This window comes from Ammospiza caudacuta, chromosome Z, assembly GCF_027887145.1.
Source record: "Ammospiza caudacuta isolate bAmmCau1 chromosome Z, bAmmCau1.pri, whole genome shotgun sequence".
In the NCBI taxonomy this organism is placed as follows: Eukaryota; Metazoa; Chordata; class Aves; order Passeriformes; family Passerellidae; genus Ammospiza; species Ammospiza caudacuta.
Window position 1 is genome coordinate 48,077,523 of NC_080632.1, and position 18,203 is coordinate 48,095,725.

The 18,203-nt window shown below is 35.0% G+C and overlaps 1 protein-coding gene across 2 annotated transcripts in view; it reads right to left on the reverse strand.

Moving 5' to 3' along the window:
* Positions 1-18,203, reverse strand: part of ERBIN (erbb2 interacting protein) — a 118,104-nt gene that overhangs the window by 16,694 nt on the left and 83,207 nt on the right. For both annotated transcript variants that reach the window (XM_058824351.1, XM_058824350.1), the window contains exons 10-22: positions 16,719-16,793; positions 15,309-15,453; positions 14,770-14,842; positions 13,584-13,713; positions 13,141-13,256; positions 12,073-12,142; positions 10,798-10,897; positions 9,223-9,344; positions 8,473-8,643; positions 7,499-7,681; positions 5,202-5,319; positions 3,290-3,473; positions 961-2,482 (exon numbers count right to left, since the gene is read on the reverse strand). In XM_058824351.1, the coding sequence (XP_058680334.1) occupies positions 961-2,482; positions 3,290-3,473; positions 5,202-5,319; positions 7,499-7,681; positions 8,473-8,643; positions 9,223-9,344; positions 10,798-10,897; positions 12,073-12,142; positions 13,141-13,256; positions 13,584-13,713; positions 14,770-14,842; positions 15,309-15,453; positions 16,719-16,793 (3,009 nt within the window). The remainder of the gene's footprint in view (positions 1-960; positions 2,483-3,289; positions 3,474-5,201; positions 5,320-7,498; positions 7,682-8,472; positions 8,644-9,222; positions 9,345-10,797; positions 10,898-12,072; positions 12,143-13,140; positions 13,257-13,583; positions 13,714-14,769; positions 14,843-15,308; positions 15,454-16,718; positions 16,794-18,203) is intronic.

Genomic DNA, 18,203 nt, shown 5'->3' on the forward strand with positions numbered 1-18,203 from the left:
AACTATGTTCTTAGAGAAGAAACTAAAAAAAAAATCCATCTAACTGGCACAATCAAAATGCCATTTGGATACTTAATTCCCTTCCAAAGAAACATGATCTGGCTAAATGACATTCAAGCCATTTTAGTGATATTTTCAACTGGGTTAGCAGGACAGATTACACTCTTCCAGGCTCTACTCAAATTCTTTGAAGATACATAATTGTTCAGCTCTACTTATCAGCTCAAATTCTTGATGGCATTTACAGTACATAAAGAATCCTGTTCATCATCTCTACTTATATCAAAACCTACTGTGATTTTTCTGAAATGAACAAGATTTTTAAGTGTTCTCATCTCACAGCAAGCAATAAACATTCATTCAACAATCTGTCAGATACCCAACTTCAAAAGATAACTGGCTTGGAGGCAAATACATGATAATTATGGCTTTTGAATTCCTCAGCAACTAAAGCTGCAGACCTATACTTCTAAATAGATTTTACTGATTTTCTTTTTCCATGTTCTTAAAGAGAAGAAATAGGGTGAAAAAAAGGCAGAACAGAAAGATCAAGAAGTGTAAGGGAATATTTTAGTAAATTGTGAATACAAAGCTACAATAAAATTTACCTTAATTACCTTTTTTGAGCTGGCCTTGCAGTCCAGCAGGTCTGTATGACATTATTTAATGTATTCAAAAGTAGTCTGGCTAAGCTGGCAAGTATGATGTCAAAAAAACCAGCAACTTTATTTCTTTGGGGAAAAAGATCTTTTTTTCCTTTGGGGGAAAAGTTCATTTAGTTCAGTCTACCATCTGAGTGTGTTTCTCATATATTCGTTACAAACACATTTATCCTTTTTAAAGCAGGATCAAAATTAGATTTTCACTAGTAATTAAAAGCTGTTCAAAACAGAGTGTTTACCTTATTCCACATCTAGGTAACAGAAAAGTAGAAAAAAAATATAGAATGATTGTTTTTACCTTTTCTAGCTTTTTAGCCTCAATATGTCGCAGCACCTGCTCCCTCCAGTCATGAGGGACTTTAGTTTTTCCTGCAGGGTCTAATAGGGAGTGCTCGGAGTTAACCCTTGGGTTTGATCTCTTGGAGGGGCTAGTCCGCGAGTAGTTGAAGTCACTGACTGACATAGTTCTTTCTGGGATCTCGCTGACCGAGGGCCGCGCGCTCTGCGGCCGGGCCGCGCTGGGACCATCGATGCTGTATGTCCGGGCAGAGAGAGGCCTCTGCTGCCCCGACATCACCGCTGCAGCTCTGCCCATCGAATGCAAATCTCTGTATGTTAAGTAGTCCCCTTCAGGAACCTGGGCTCGTCTTGAAGGTCCACTATCCCCAATATTTATGGAAGCTGTAGAAGATACACTGCTCTGCCTCTGAAGCGTGTGCCTGGTTGCTCCTGGGAGCAGTCTGTCACCGGGAGGAACAGCCCACAGATCTGCGTGTCTCCCAGCCATCCGCTGGTGAGTGTTGTACACAGCGCTGGCCCGGACATTGTTATGATTGGAAAAATTCATGTTGCCAGAATGCTTTACATAACTGGGAGTTTCTGTACTGTCAGACCTAAGCAGACGTGAAGGAGGTAAAGTGCCCTGTTCTACTTGGGTGTTTTGTTTCTGGGGCCATAAGGCATCTTTTGCTGCTGCACTGCTGCTGTACTGAATATTATACTGGGGAGCACAGAGCATCTGTGCACCGCCTGTCACTGATCCCCTCACTACATTAGCACCTTCAGGATTGTGATTCGAGTCAAACTTGAACACCGTTTTTGTAGAAGATACTAAATCAGATGATGATGATGACCCAGGAAAAACCTGTAAAGGCTGATCATAGAGAAAAGTAGCAGATTTACTTCGGACTATGTTTTTTCCATCTGCAGTATCTGATCCTGATTTTACTGCTGAGTTCGGTTGTTGAGATCCATTCTCATTTACAGTATCATAGATTTTCAGCCCACCACTGTCCATACTTGTGATGCTGTGAGATTTCATCACAGGACCGCTTCTCTGTGGGGACAAATCTTCAGTGCTTCTAGAAACAGATAGCTCAGCAGAATCCCCATCAACTGTAGTGCTTTTTGCTAGTTTTTCTTTACTAGGAGAATGTACTGTTTCCTCAGCAAGTCCGTTTACTTTATTTACACGGTATTTATTTCCATTTTCCAAGTGCTCACTTTCTTCTTTTGCATTGTTATTCAAAAAGCCCATTACTGAAACCATTTTCTGTGTTTCTAACTTTTCTACCGGAACTGGCACTGCCTCTTCACTAACAAGTTTATTGATATTCATGTTTATTTGGTCTAATTTCTGTGACTCCTCCATAGGAGTACTTAGATCAACACCTTTTCCTAGGAGGCCTAATCTTTCTTCAATGTTTAATTCATATTCAGACAAATTTGAAACCTTCTCTTGCACATTTAGTTTTTCTTCAACTGTAATACTCAATTCTCCTCCATTTTGCAAGAGATTGTTCAAATTTTCATCTTCTCGCCTGGAAGAAATAAAAATGGTTCTTAAAGAAATTCTCCTAAGAATGAATGTATTTCTTTAAGTATCATTTTAGAAAAAAATTACTATTAATATGTAACCATGCTGTGCATACAAAACAGGACAAAGAAACAGATTTATGATATGCTATCTTCTATTGAAGAAATGTGTTATATAAAGAGCTCATTTGTGCAATGGTTTTACGTCCCATGGTTTCAGAAGTTTGTTTAAAGTCAACAAGAATAATTAAAAACACTTCAAAAGTGTCAAGAAGTACAAAGTGATAATAGCTTACTTTTTTATTAATTTATTTTAGTTTCCATTTTGGACAATTTTCCTGTTTGTATTAGCAGTTTTTATGAAAAATGGCACTTTTAAACTAAAACTCCTAGAAGAGTAACAGCCTGTAATTCCAATCTTTGTAAGTTTTTAAGAACCTTTAATGGTCATGTTAGCAATCAAATTGATTTTCAAAATTAAGCAAATAAAAACACAGAGCTTTTAAAATGGGATACTGATGTATTTTGTAGGGATAAAAACTTTAAAAAGATAAAATTATTATACCCTATTATTAAGAGAAATGAGAACCTTGTATTGTATACTAAAGCTAGTCTCTGAAAGATTTCCTTTTTTTTTTTTTTTGAGAACTCTATTAACGTTAAGAGAATATTATTAACCCTATTATAAAACACTGAAATTTTAAAAATTTAATTAATGATAAATGAATGAATTACAGGAAGGAACACCATATAAAATATTAAGTAACATTTTTCTAATGTATCTTCTTATTGGTCTACAGTATCTTACAAACCTGATTTTGGACAGAAGAGCACCATGTGTTTCTTTGTCAGGAGAACAGAGAGAAATATCTTGGCTACTGTCAGTATTTAAGGAAACAGAATCTGACATTCGAGAAGGAGAGGAACAGTTGCTGTTATTCTGATTACTATTGTGGGTAGCTTCATCTGATAAGGAATCAGTATCTTTTGAATCATCTGAAATAAAAATTTGCCAATTTAATTAGACACACAGATCTTATTAATAGCCATTTCATATGTGTATGTAAAGTATTTAGAAACTGTCTGTTGTTCTTCAGTAATCCTTACTACCAGAAACTAAAATGTAAGCTAACACCCTTGCAAAATTCATTTAAACTTACAAAATACTGTTGGAAATAGTTCCTATATTTTAAAATATTTTGCCTAATGTAAACAGCCCTTATCTGCTAATTAAAACTAAATTTTTGCTTCATTCCCATTTCCCTTGTCATACACAAGTGCTATATTACTGAATACTTCCTTAAAATATCTGTCAAATCATACTTCTGTTACTATAATGATTTCAGAATTGCCCATTATATGAGTCTATGGGCCTCTAAGAAAATGAAGCACACTGCTTCAAGTGCAGTATTTTGAAAGGGTACACTGTTCCTGGTTTTGAATATTCTATCATTATTAAAGCAATTAACTAAACCAAGTACTCTGGAACTATCTAGATCACTGGATAAGCTCTGTATAGCTTTCTAGTAAAGTAAAAAATTAGCAATGAAAAATGCTCTCCTGCAGATTTTGAATTCAATGCATCCCCATGCTTTGCAGATCCCTTAGGACAACATTTTCAGAGTAATTTACCCCTGTGCACATTGATTCTTGCATAGTGTATGCATACTTACATACTACATCCGTATAAAAATAATTTCTCTGGGGGAATTCAAGGCAGCCGTGATTCTGACATGAGTGTAGAAACAAATACATTTAAATTTTTGCTTCAAGCCAGTTACATATGCCAAACGCATACATTTTGTGGAACTAATGTCTGTCTTCAGAGACAAGAAAGAAGTTTTGACCTAGGTACTTTAGTCAGACAAGAAAGTCCAAGGACAGCATTGCTAAACATCCACCTGTTCATCTGTATGTGATCCTCAGCAGACTTCCTGCTTCCACCATGGGGTTCTCCTCATCAAATCTCACCTTTTTACATCTAATGTCCAGAAAAGCTTTTTGTCCTGGAAGTACAGGACTTGGATATCATATGAAGCAAAATATTATTTGCTATCCTCTTTCTATATCATGTGTTCCCTAAATCCTAGGCCATTTCTTAGTCTTAAGGAAATGATTACTCAGAAGAAATTTATATTTCAGGGAATATAAAACTTAGTTAATAAAAAAACAGATGCAGAATTTTGATGCTAGAGGAGCAAAGAAAAATAAGAGTAAAATAACTCTGGAGAAAGAGTTTTCACAAGAAAGGATTATTCTTAAACCTTAGGAAGAGAGCACAGCTTCTGTAGAGAAATTTTAAAAAGTGATATGCTGCCTATAGCAGCAGTTATAGCAGCTGCCTATCACAGCAAGAATTCAGAAAATCTGGGTGAAGGGGGAGTTACAGACAATTTCTAAAATAAATACCACTCTCTGCAATCCTTTTCTTAAGCACATCAAGAGTTGTTCAAGCTCCAAATGCCCCAAAACATATGCCACTTCTCTTCCTGTCTGATTTAAACTGACAAAAATCAAGAAAACTAAGATATTAACACAAATTTCTCTAGCATGGACTCCAGTATATGCAGTTTTTTCCCCACTTTCATTGCTTAACTAGGAAAATCTTTCTTTTAAAACTTACAAAACATACTTTTACTTAATTTAATTTGAAAAACTAGTCACTTTGAGTCAAGAAATTATCGAAATCACAAAACACTTCCAATGCTTTTTATGGTATCTTACCTTTTTTGGTGTTGCTTAGGGCTACCACTTTTGGTTGGTTTATGGAGGTTTCTATCAGCGGTGGTCTCATTTCTGCCATTTTCATCTCTTCATCAGAGGAGATTTCTTCTGACTCCTGCTAAAGGGAAAACAGCTTTATCCTGTCCATTTTGAAGAGGAATTCAAATGTAAGTAAATGCTGTGTAAACTATCACCCACTAAACAATAAAGGGGTAAAAAGACAAATGAGCCACATGACATAGGCAAAGCAAAACAACTTTGTAGTGCATCTGCAGTGTAAGTCAAATGAATTATCTTTAAGAAGCATCACTTGCAGACTTGCATTGTCACTGCTGAACTCTGTGGGATGACACTCAGACAGGTAACTTTAACTGCAAAAACTTATTGGAGCAAGCAGATGAAGCCTTCATTCCACCACTGGAGAGAGCATCCAGTGGAGTCCAAGACACAAAGTGATCACTGAAGCAGCAAGCAGCACAGTGTGACCAGCTGGGTACTGGTTTTGAAGAAAACAGCTCAAACTGAAACAGTTATAAAGTAGCCATGACCAAGACAATTCTAGGAATGGAGAGGTATGCTGTGAGAAAAAATGGAAGGAGCTTGGCCTGCCTAGTCTATCTAACAGAAACAGAGTAAAGGTGGCTTGCTAGGGGTAAATTCCAAAAGGAAGAGAAGTCATTTAAGTTCAAGAGCAATGGCAGAGAAAAAGCAATACTGAATACATTTAAGCTAGTAATCACTAGTTCTGAACCAAAAGATGGAAGTCAATGCACTTCTGACAGAGATTAATAGACAAAGCTGCTGCAAGAGCAGCCATGCAACTGATTCTGCTCCTACTGTAGCCCTCTTTCTGAAGATAAATATTCATTTATCTTCAAAACTCAATTGTTTTCAGTAATATTTTGACAAAACAAATCCACACCAAACCTTTCCTCAAAGCAGAAATTTTTTTCTAGTAAACATTTTCCTGCTACAAAATCCATGTTGCAAATTGCAAACAAAGCCTGCCAATATTCACTTTTTCTTATTGTTTTGAAACATTTAACACATGGAACCTATTGGAGCACCACCTTCCCATGATACCAATTACCTGGCCAGTTGTTAGGTCTGCAGAAAGGACATACTTGACTGAGACGTAACAAACAAGCTATGACAGTCCTAATTAAAAATAAAAAGTAAGAATCCATCGGCATTTCTCTACAATCCAAACAACCAACCTGTTCACTTCATCTACCACATGCCCTTCCTCTTGGATGTGACATATAAGTGTAATCGATGCTGACTGAAAAGCTTACACACAGGCAAAGTTTAGCTATCTGGATTCTGCAACATCATTACCGGTAGGAAATAAGGGAATACACTGAAACAAGGATGTCACTGTACCTGACTTGTGTACTTACTACAGCTACAAAGAATTAATGTCATGATGATTAGACAACTATCATGATCTTCCAAAACCACATTTTTAAATTAAAAAAGTCAATACCAGTATTTTCAAAAAGAATGTAGAAGCAGGAACGTACTAGTGGGGAAGTAGCCAGTGACAGCCAAAACTGCTTGTCATTCAAGTCTTTTCACTGTACGATATAGGCACATTCCACAGCTTACACAATACAGGCAAAAAAAATGCACTGCTGAAATTATGAAAAAAGTATTTTACAGGCTGTAACTGGGAACTGATTGAATGTCAGCTTCCATTTGACAGCTTTCAATTTGTCATAAATCTCAAGCTTTCTAAATAAATAAATACATGGTGTTTGATGCACAGTTCAGAAGTTTAAAATCCTTCACTGGAAGAGGTAAGTATATTCCAGGTAATATTCCCGACAGTTTACTAGTAAATACAGAGGAATAAATATTTTTTAAATCACTTTTCACTTGAAATGCATTTGTATAATCACTTGGATATAGAAACATTTTATTGCTACTACTGATCTGATATTTTCTCATTTCAGCAACAATTAAAAGTGATTATTTAATGAAGTAATGACAGTCAAACACCTGGAGAATTCCACAGAAGTATGTGCCTTTTCACAGGGTATATCAATCTTTAACTGAGTTCACATTATTTTTCTTTAAATGCCTGCATCTTTTATTATGAACTTTATTATCTGTTTCAACTTTTACTTAACAAAATCTGAAGCAAAAACTGTACTGTATTGAAAACCATCTGAATTTACATTATGGAAGGCAATTTTCTTCTATTGTCAACAGAAATTTTCATCTCTCAGAAGAACAAATTTAATACAACACCAGCACAATTTCTGACTGCTATAATGCTCATTGCAATGCCATACCTCAAGCACGTCCTCATGGTTGACAGTTGTTTTCGTGTTCTGCAAGGTTTTAACAAGTGCAGTCATCTGTGAATTTGCAGTGCTGTGCTCAGCTTCTGGTTCACTAGGCTTCTGCACAGAGCTTCCTGCTGAATATTGCTTTCTCTCATCGGCTTTGTTCTTTATTGAACCAATTTCTGAGGTCTACAAAATGAAGAGTATTAGCAGAGAAAGCATCCTGAAATGTTTTTAACAACATATAGATCCAGCATTATATATTCTGTATGGAATGGAAACATGGAATGGAAAAATCTGAGCTCTGAAATTATAAAGCACAGAATGCACCATGTACGAAATGCTAAGAAAACTAGATAACTAAGCTACAGTCTCTACCCTACGTCAGTCAGTCTGACTTTCATCGTATTGGTGTCAATATGTACCATTATATTTCCAAGCATATGAAAAAAAATCAAACAGGCCAGTACCTGCAATGATTCTATGTGAGCACCAAAAATTATTCCTGTCTTCTATCACACTGCATCAAGCTCATAGAGACTTGGGACACTTTTGCCAGTCTGCTATTACTGCTTGTTACCACACAAAGCTATCAGTCAAGAGCAGTAAAAACCTTTGAGATGATCCAAATTTCATTGTGAAAATTGGCAGATAAAAGAGGATCAGACAAAGATGCCATCCTCCAGGAACCAAAGAAGGCAGCTCCCTAACACATCCACAGTTTGTATGTGCCTAAGAATTAGGTCACTTTTCTTGTTCCTAGTGCAGGAGGAAGACTGCTACTGCAAACCAGACATTTGTTACAGACCTCCTTAGGTGGGGAAGAGGTGGGACCTCCTTAGGTGGGTAAACTGGTTCTGTAATCTAACAATTTTTCTTGCTAAAGACTCAGAGGGGAGGGAAAAGAGAATTAAAAGGAATCAATGAGAAGTTAGTCTTTGGAATTTCTTGCAAAACCAGAAGATAACATTATCTCTAACCTTTACCCCCACATCTTTTACAGAAACTGTCTGGACTTCTCGTTTTGACTCCTTGGCATTTTCTTCAGTTGATTCTTCGTCCTTTAGTCTATGTACAATTGTCTGGACTGTTTTGACCATATTCTTCAGTTCATCAGGATATGGAGTTGGGTATCTCTTCAGATTGCCCTCCTGTGTAACAAAAGGCAATAAGGTTCTACACTTATTTAAATGTCAGAACTAAAACATAAGCTTTAAAACAAATAATTAATTAGGCCACACCACTGAATACTCTAGAATCTCCACCTTAATACTCAAATCTGCTGGCAGTGAGGCAGACATAAGCTTATACAACCAGGCAAGATTACAAATCACTTTCACTCCTTTTCCCCCAAAATGTCCAATGATTCCAAGCAAGGATTAAGCCAAGTGTAATTCACTCAAAATAAAATCAGGATTTATCATACTTTCCCTGCTTGTTATCCATTGGTGAGGTAGCATCCTAGGTAGGCCCTACACTGCCAAGTATAAGCCTGAGCTCTTCCCTTGTGCCATACTGAAAATGACTTGGCCAAATAACGCCCAAACTAAAAGGAAACACAACAAAAATATCCAAACCATAGTGTTTCATCCTGCTAGATACTCTAAACTGATGACTTGATTTATTCAGCAGAGTGAAACCCATTACTAAAGTAGGGAAAAGGCTGAGATTAAGGGTGAAAGTAAGAGGGAAGGAAGCACCATGTATGCAAAAATAAATTCAATACCAACCCGAGGTGGTGCCTCTCTCTCATCTTTGTCTTCATCACATTCAAATGCCACCTGAGCACGCTGTTTCCTCTGTTCTTCCCACAGAGATGGATTGAAACTTTCATTATCAGATATGAACATAACTGGAAAAAAAACCCAAAGAACCTTGTGTAAGAATGGGCTACACTACGTAAAACAAAATACACACTTTTTCTTTCTCTTGAGTGGGACTGATGTGCTTTTGTATTCGTTCTTTTTAAAAGATGAAAGACTAACAGTATCATTAATTGAAGATTAGATGCAATGCCACTGCTTTATGAATTTGGCTGTACTTTTATATTAGAAGAATCCTTATCTTTAAAAAGAAAATCATATGCTCAGTTGTACACCACTCCTAACATTCACATTCAAAAATTTTCAGCAGATCTCTGCTGAATGGTTTTATTCTATACATAAATATGAAATAATGTATTTGTGTGTGTGTATATAAAGACAAATTATACTTGCATAGATTTATATAGCATATTATCAGTGCTTATCATCATTAAGCACAGGTAAGAACATTCATCTGATTTAATTTAGTGCAAATTTAAAAATTAAAACTAAGAATGACTTAGTGAGAAAAACCTGCATTCTTACTAATCCTAAAGCAATGTAAGCATCTAAAACTGGAGGTTAAGTTAATCTGCATGATTTTGCAGCACTTATGCAGTTGACAGGGGCTTTAGATACAAGTATTTCTTGCTTAATTTTACAAGAGATTAAAAAAATCTTGCAGGTACCCGATGTCTCTTATTTTAGCATGTCTTGGTGTTACACCAGCAGATTTTACTTTTAGCTTGACAAACAGTCTAATAAATTTGCCACTACCACCCAGAAAGTGTATATCCTTCACTAGCAATATGAAGACTGTTCATATTAACCACTTCTATACCTGACATAGAAAAATATTTAATTTTAGGGCTTAGTAAGTGCAATGAAATATTTGTTACTCTGCATTTAACAGGTGAACTTACATTTTAACACATCTGAAGATATTACAATAAACTTCACTATCATTATGAGTTCCTGACCAAAAGCCAGGAACCTGACCTTTTATAAAACCAGTTCAAACTACATGTGAACAATATGCTTTTTCTGGACTGATTTTTTTTTTTTTAATTTCAAAATATACCAGAGAATACTATGTACTTTTCAAAAAACACATAATTGGTAATGAAGGAAATATTTTGCTAAAATAGTCAGTGTGAAGCTAATGCTTGCTTAAGAGAATTTCACCCCAAACCATTAGGCTCTTTTGGAAGTAATGAGGGTGTCATGCTGGGACTGTCAACCACCACAGAACATGCTCCTATCAGTCCATTTCTCGCCTTACTCACTGAAATAGTTTCATCTAAAATTTACTAACATCTAAATCTCATTAAGTTAGTGTTCTCATTCATCAGACACAACTTATCCTCTCCTGCAAGCATACTCCAAACTTTAAGCATTTAGGTATTTAAGCATTATTTAGTGAAAATCATAATTAGCGGGAAGCCTTCCCATTATTATTTTCAACAGTGATCACTGTGACAGGTAATTTCAGAAATTCCTTACCCTCCTCAGTCCTTGGTTGCTGAGGGAACATGTAATTAGTAAGTACTGTTTTCTGTGTGTCAGGGTCAGCTTCTTTTTGAAGAGGGATAAGTGGTTTAGACTAGAAAGTAAATGAAAGAAGGCTATGTTATGAGAACATATATATATATATATATAAAGAGTAAATATGACCTACATATCACAGAGCATGCTTGTGCCATGACTTTGAAGACTACTTTCCCTTGAATTAAACCATTTCTCCTCTGAGTAATTTTCATCAAATGATGAAATTAATATGTCTGTACTTGATTGATGACAGTCTTTTTGACTGAGGACAAACTCAGCAACAGCTTTTGTGAAAAGAAATCACTAGATAGTAAAAAAATAACTCGGTTTCTTTTTAGTACTTACTACTATCCCAAAGCACACTGATCAGAAATGCATGGATATATTTAGCTATTTAAAACTGCAGACAATCATATAAAGATAAAAACTCAGCATCCTTGTTTTTTCATTTTGAGACTAGATTGAACATCCTCCACCCCTTATAGGGAAAGGCAGAAGATTCTTGAAATTACTGTTTCACTAAAAGTGTACATCTGAGGCTACTAGATTTCTGGCAGCCCTGCACACTTTAATGCCCTTCAGAAAATCAGCATAATATCAAGGAATTTAATAAAAAGGAAAAATACAAGCATAGGAGTTATTGCTTAACAGCTTCAAATAGTTCAAAGGTGTGGCAAAAACGTAACTGAAAACCAGGCATGCTGAGTTTCCCCGCTGGTACAGCTGTGAAAGCAACAGCGGGCTACATGTTCAAGTCCAAGCTTATCAAGCACTAAACTCACTTGAGTAAAATAGCCTGAACAAACAAAAACAGCAACAAAACCCCAAAAAACTACAAAACCCACCAAAAACAAAACAACCCCCCCCCAAAGAACAACCAAAACCAAACAAAGAAAAAACAAAAAAGAAAAACAAAACCCCCAAACAAACAGACAAAACAAACCCTAAAAAATCCCCAACCAAACCCACAGAAAACACAACAAAACCAAAAAACTTTCCAATATCTGTTAAACTGCATTTCCTCACAGCACAGAATTTCTCCAGGATTATGAGCCTCCAGAGACAGGTAAGCTCAGTATTGGTTACTTAAGGAGAACTGACATAGTAATGTCCCGAAAGTATTGATTTGCAGAGTACTAGGTCTCTTTATTTAACAGATGGCTCTGTTCTTGTCAACCCCATTAGGAATCAAGTCCACAATCATTTATTTTCAATATTAAAAAATCTCACCTGATTGTCTGATAGCCACATAGCAGTGAGTTGTTGCAGTTTTGTAAAAGTAAATGGTAAATTCTTCAGTCTGTAAATTACAAGAATTTATATAAGTACATTTAGCCATACTGTTAAGACTTTACACAATCCTGTATTAGTCTATAAAATATTTTAAAAGGATATTTTCATATGAAGTTCCCTTAATAAATAGTGAGAGCTGAAAGGCTACAACATGTAATTTAAATTCAATTAAAAAAAACCCAACCAAACAAGAAAAACTTGTCTGCCCAGTATAGCAAGTAGCTTAAAATAAAGAAGTGACATTGTGACCTGAATTTAACTCAACTGGGAACTGGGTGACTTGAATACAAAGACAATTAAGGTTAATTAATAAATCTGAATCCTCACCATTTTATCTGTCAATATACATGCCAATTAAGGGAAAATGTACTACACCTGAAAATCATTTCTTTTCTAAAATATACAGGTATGGGGAATACGCTGTCATGGATAATGGGTGCTCTGGCACTAAGGGATAAATCAAGCTACAGACAGAGTACAGAGAAGCTGGATTGACAGAATAGGAGGGAGAGCTCTGCTAGTTCTCTCTCCCAGTACTTGATTCTATAAACTAGTAATTCCCCAAAGATAAACATTTTGTCTATTTTTAATGACCATCTCTAATAAAAGGCAACTTTTCCCCCCTTGCACAGAACACCAAGGTCTTTTACACTATCCTATGATACCGTTGGGCACTCCATATGCAATTCAAGAATATGTTAATTTTAAATAAGAATCAAAAAGCTTTATGGAAATAACCAAAATAATTCCCTAGAAAAACAGATGGTAACAATCACAAATGTAGTGAAGCTGCACTTCAATGCACCTGCTAGGTCATTAAAAAAAAAAAGACAGCTTAATATAATGAAGCTGCAATATCCAGAATATGACAATAATACATTAAATACATCTCAGTCACCTTCTGAGCTATGTGAGATAAAGATAGCCATAATGTACTTACAACAATCCCTCTACTTTATTGTTGCATTTTATACAACTTCTACTTGATTAAAAGCATTCACAAACCTATTGTCACTCAGATTGATGACTTTTAATTTCTGCATATCACCCATTTCTTCAGGGAGAAATTCAAGCTTATTAGAATGCAGAAACAACACTGTTACATGCTTCCAGTTTCCAATCTAAAAAAAAACCACACAAAGAATTCATCTTCACAACATAAATATGAAGGTTTTAAAAACAATTAATACTGAGGCTATTTTGCCTTGAAAGTTTATTCTTACATATTAAACCTTTTACTTTCAATTCACATCAACAAATTCCTACTCGTTGCTTAAAAAAAAATCAAATTTCGTTATTTATCAACTTGTATATTTGTATGCATCTTTCTTTAAAAACATATACAAAGAAAATCCTCTCAAAAAATAGTAACTTGTTATTCACAAGTTGTAAAGACTATATAAACACATTAAAATACTCATTTTACAGACTTGGAATTAAATACATACCTCTGATGGCAGCTGATTTAAAAAGTTATGATCTGCAGCAAATGTTCTTATATTTGAGAGCTGCCCAACAGATGAAGGCAATGTTTCAATTTCATTGAAACTACAATCCAGTTCTTCCACTGATATTAACCTGCAAAAAAATTATTACCTCCATACAGATTAATTAACCCAACATTAATTGGATACTTGCAGTTTTAATGAAGTTAACATTACTATTAATTATTAATCACAAATGTAGTTCAAAATAAACCCTAAGGAATTAAAATCCAAGAAGAATCCTTTACTGATGGCCTAAAATGTGTCTTAGGGTGGGTGTTTTTTCCTCTTACTTGATTGCAGGCTTTTTGATTCTGTTTAGAGCTTGCTTAATTTTTAAAAATCTCCTTTACACTGTCCTCACAAAGAAAAAAAGTGAGGCCAGCAACATCAAATGCTTGTGTACAACATTACAACATGCCAGTGTAAGGCATTAAAAACATTCAGAATGAGATAGATCACAGTCAAATTAGAGCTGAATGCAGCTTCTGAACAAGCAAAGAATTTCAGGAGTTACAGACCATGAACCTAAGAATCTGGCAATGAAGAAGTACTTTGTAAACTCTGACAACAAAAGATAAGCTATCATAATTAAACCATATGAAATTAAATTGGAAATCACTGTACATTTGTACAGTGCATAACTGTGAGCGAATTATTTTTGCTATTACTTGGAAGTTTTAAATTAAATTGCTGAACACCAAAATATATGTTAAAAAACTTGCTGATGGACAGCTGAAAGTTCTCCATATATATATAAAAAAGATAAATACATGTTCATATTTACTTTTTACAAGATTTTTGAGATTGGGCAATCATTTGCAATATTTACCACAGCAATGTTACTGTCAAAAAAATACAGTTTTAGAAAGCTAACTGACTCTATAAGCATCTGTCACACTCAATTTTTGTTTTATAGATTGGTGGTTACATTAAGTACGGAACACATGTCCTTTGGTATTAAGTGATAGGAATCTACATGCTGCAAAGCAGAACTAAGATGAAAACTCTTGCTTTAAATTGTATTAGAGCATTAAGATGTAGAAAAAATTACATCAAGTAGTTATAAAAAAACTCAGAGAGAGGAGCCACTGTTACAGAAGAGTGTTCAGAAAAGAAATTCAACTGCTTATTTTGGTGAAATACTCACCCTCCTATGGAGTCTGGCAAATAAATTAACTGGTTTTCATCAATTTTAAGTGTTGTCACCTTTTTCAGAGAACCTATAACAATAGGGACAAGTAAATCAAAATGGACATTTGAGTTAATTAAGCTGAGTTTTAACTTCAAATTAAGAGGGGAAAAAACCCAACATTATGGGCCAGCCACCATATCTTCTCTATTCCCTGCTGTGCCTATAGTGCTGTATTGCTAAGGAAACAAGGAGATGAGCTTACAGAACTTGTTCGCCAGTTTACAACGTAAACTGCGACTAGGGCCAGGGAGAAAAAGAAATTGGTTTTGTTTTCTGATAGAGACAGCAGTTTGTCATACATTTACAAACTACTGTATAAAGTAAAAGTGCTCCAAACTAATTTTAAGTTATTATTCAGCCATGCATTACAGCTTTATCAAGAACTGGCACTTCTATTGAATTGAAACAGATCTAGAATATAATTTTTGTACTTTCAAGTTCTCTGTGTCTGAACTACAGGCTTCTAACAACATGAATTAACTTAAAATACAAACCAATAGACTCTGGCAGTTGCTGAAGTGAATTACTGGATAACAGTAGGTCTTGCAGGCTTTCACAACCTGAAATACCTTCTTCGACTACTTCAATGTTGTTTTTAGAAACATCCAAGTAAGTCAGTTGTTTCAAAGTGCCTATGAACTAAAAGCAAGAGAAAATAATGCATTCTAGAAAAGTGCAAGTTCAAAACAAAAAATCCAGCAGATTTGACCTCTCAAGTGTAATGCCAGAGGAAAAGACTTGGAGTACTGAAACACAATTTTATGCAAAATATACAAACTTTCAAATTATGTATTTTGTGCAGATAAGGAAAGCTGATATTTTTACACAAAGAGACACCCCACAGCAGTTCTGCATGTCCCTAATGTCAGTCTTCTGCATTCAATGGTTTGATTAGTTACCATGAATCAAGTAATTGAAACTTTAGAACAGACTTCAGAAAGAGACACAATGTGAGGACATCATTATGCTCCAGTAGACTTTTAATGCTCATTTTTGCCTTTTGTGTAAAACTTCATCCTCAAAAACAAAACTTAATCCCTAATTGTACTAAACTGAAAGAAACAAGCCAAAATATAAGCTTGCATTACCATTCCACATGAACCAAGCATAAGCCTGAAAATTTATGCACATTAGTCTACGGAAATCTTTACTCTCAGAAATACAGTTTTATTTTGCTGCAAAACACTGTTCAGCTTGTATTTTACAATGCAAACATTCAACTCTCTAATAGTTAGCTGATGGAAAGACAGTAGAAAAGACTACTGATCAGACAGGAAGGCCACATTTCACATGACCGCTAGTGATTTTAAGGTTGAAAACAAGCCAGATGCTTCCCAAATTTCAAATACTCATCTATTAGTTTGCTAAAATTTAAGCACAGACTCTCAAGTACTCTAATAATAGGTCAGCCTGGATCACATGTAATGAAAGATGTCAGGAACCCATACAAAGTAAACAGACTGTTTTCTCAGGAACTGTCTATGCTCCCTGTTTACACAGCACTGGAACTGGCACTTCTCTTTTACAACTGTAACCAATAAAAAGCCATACAACATACTTATCCTACATATTTCTGCTATATTCTAACATAGAATGATCCCTTTTTGGAAGGGCTATTCGAACCTAAATTTGATTTAAGACTTTTACTCATTTTCCTGAATTGCAACATAATTTTTAGATGAGAAATATATAACTTTCAATGAAAAAAAAGCACCAAAAAGCTATGAATGCAACTCTTGTGATCAGTCATAATTTCTAAGTGGGCTAGTTAAGCACTCATCTGCCATTTATCCTTTTGGCTTTAAGTAACACTAAAATTAGAACTTCAATGTACATGATCACTGACAAAGTAAGTGCCTGTGTAATTTAAAATACTGTATGTTTAATACAACAAAAGAACTTACCCCAGGAATAAGTGTTAGTCTATTACCATCCATCCAAAATTCCTTTAATGCACTCAGTTGTTCAAGTACTTCAGGCTGTAATAGGAAGCCATTTAAAAAAATCTTATGAAACATCCCCAGTGAATGGCAAAACCAACTCCAGTGATTTGTCTATTGCAACTTTAGTAATATGTTACTGTAGCTGTTGTACCCACTTTTTTCACTGGGTCATCAAAGAAAACCCAGATAACTCACTTTTGAAATGAAAATATATTACCAGATATATAAAGACTTTGAAGAACTTGACCACAGCACTAAATAATTTTTAAAGAAAGGCTTTCTGTTTGTTTGGTGTCTTTTACAGAAAGTATTCTTTTTCAACAGGCACACACTAAGTACATGTTACATGTACAGTTTTGATGGAGGACATCTAAAAACCTTTAAATTTCATCAACTCAGAGGACTTGTTTTTCAAAAACCGCAGTGATTTTTTTGTTTGGGGGAAAATCAAAACAAACTTCATTTTTTCTATCAACAAAGGGTGCATCTCCATGATACAATCTAACCACTCCATCCATAAAATGAAGTGCAGGATTATGTTTTCAATATAACTTCTTGTAAACTTGTTTATCAGGGAAAGACCTCTTCTTCGTAAACATTCATGTCACATATGCTTTCCCTATTTAAACTTCCCTCCAGAGGAAGCAATACAAAAGAGGTACTACTGCACCTTAATAAGTACAGCCAAGTTCAGATAAATGCTAAGTAAATTTTGTTATACAGTGGACAGGATTTCTGCTGAAGTTGCGGTCTTGACTCCCAATAACTTTCTTTCCCAGTAACTAACTCATTTTCCAAGAAGAAGATGTAATTTAAAATTAGTTTAAGGCTCCCACACAAATATATACCCTGTGATGAGAATACGGCAGTCCTAGATGTTTTACCATAATAAAGAAAAATTCCTTAAACACACTCCCCTATTTTCCAAACCATATCACTAAGCAAGTGTTCAGCTTTGCATGTTCTACTAGTGGCACACAAATGCTTGACTCTACTGTGTTGCAGGTCAGCAAGTTTCATTATACTTCTATTTAAATTCCTTTACCCCGGAAAGTATTTGTAAAAGCAGAGAAATGTTATGTGACCCTTAAATACAAAATATATTTGCCTGTGAGAATACAAACAGGAAACAAGTCAATGCATCCTGAAGGAAAAATCAGAGCACTTCAACTGTAAATACTGCTTTGAACAACATTCAAATTTAATATATTTTCCCTTGGATCTAATAGTGCACAATAATAAAAGCAGGTTAAGCAAAAAACTGTAATATTCAATACATGATAATCAATAAATGTTTAGAATTTATTCTAAGCCTAACAATTATGTTTATAATTCAAACATGTGTTACTCTTAATTATTTACCAGTACAGTAACCACACTATACAACAGAGTGTTATTTTTAAATGGAGTAAAAACATACTCTCATTCGTAAGATCACACACGTGA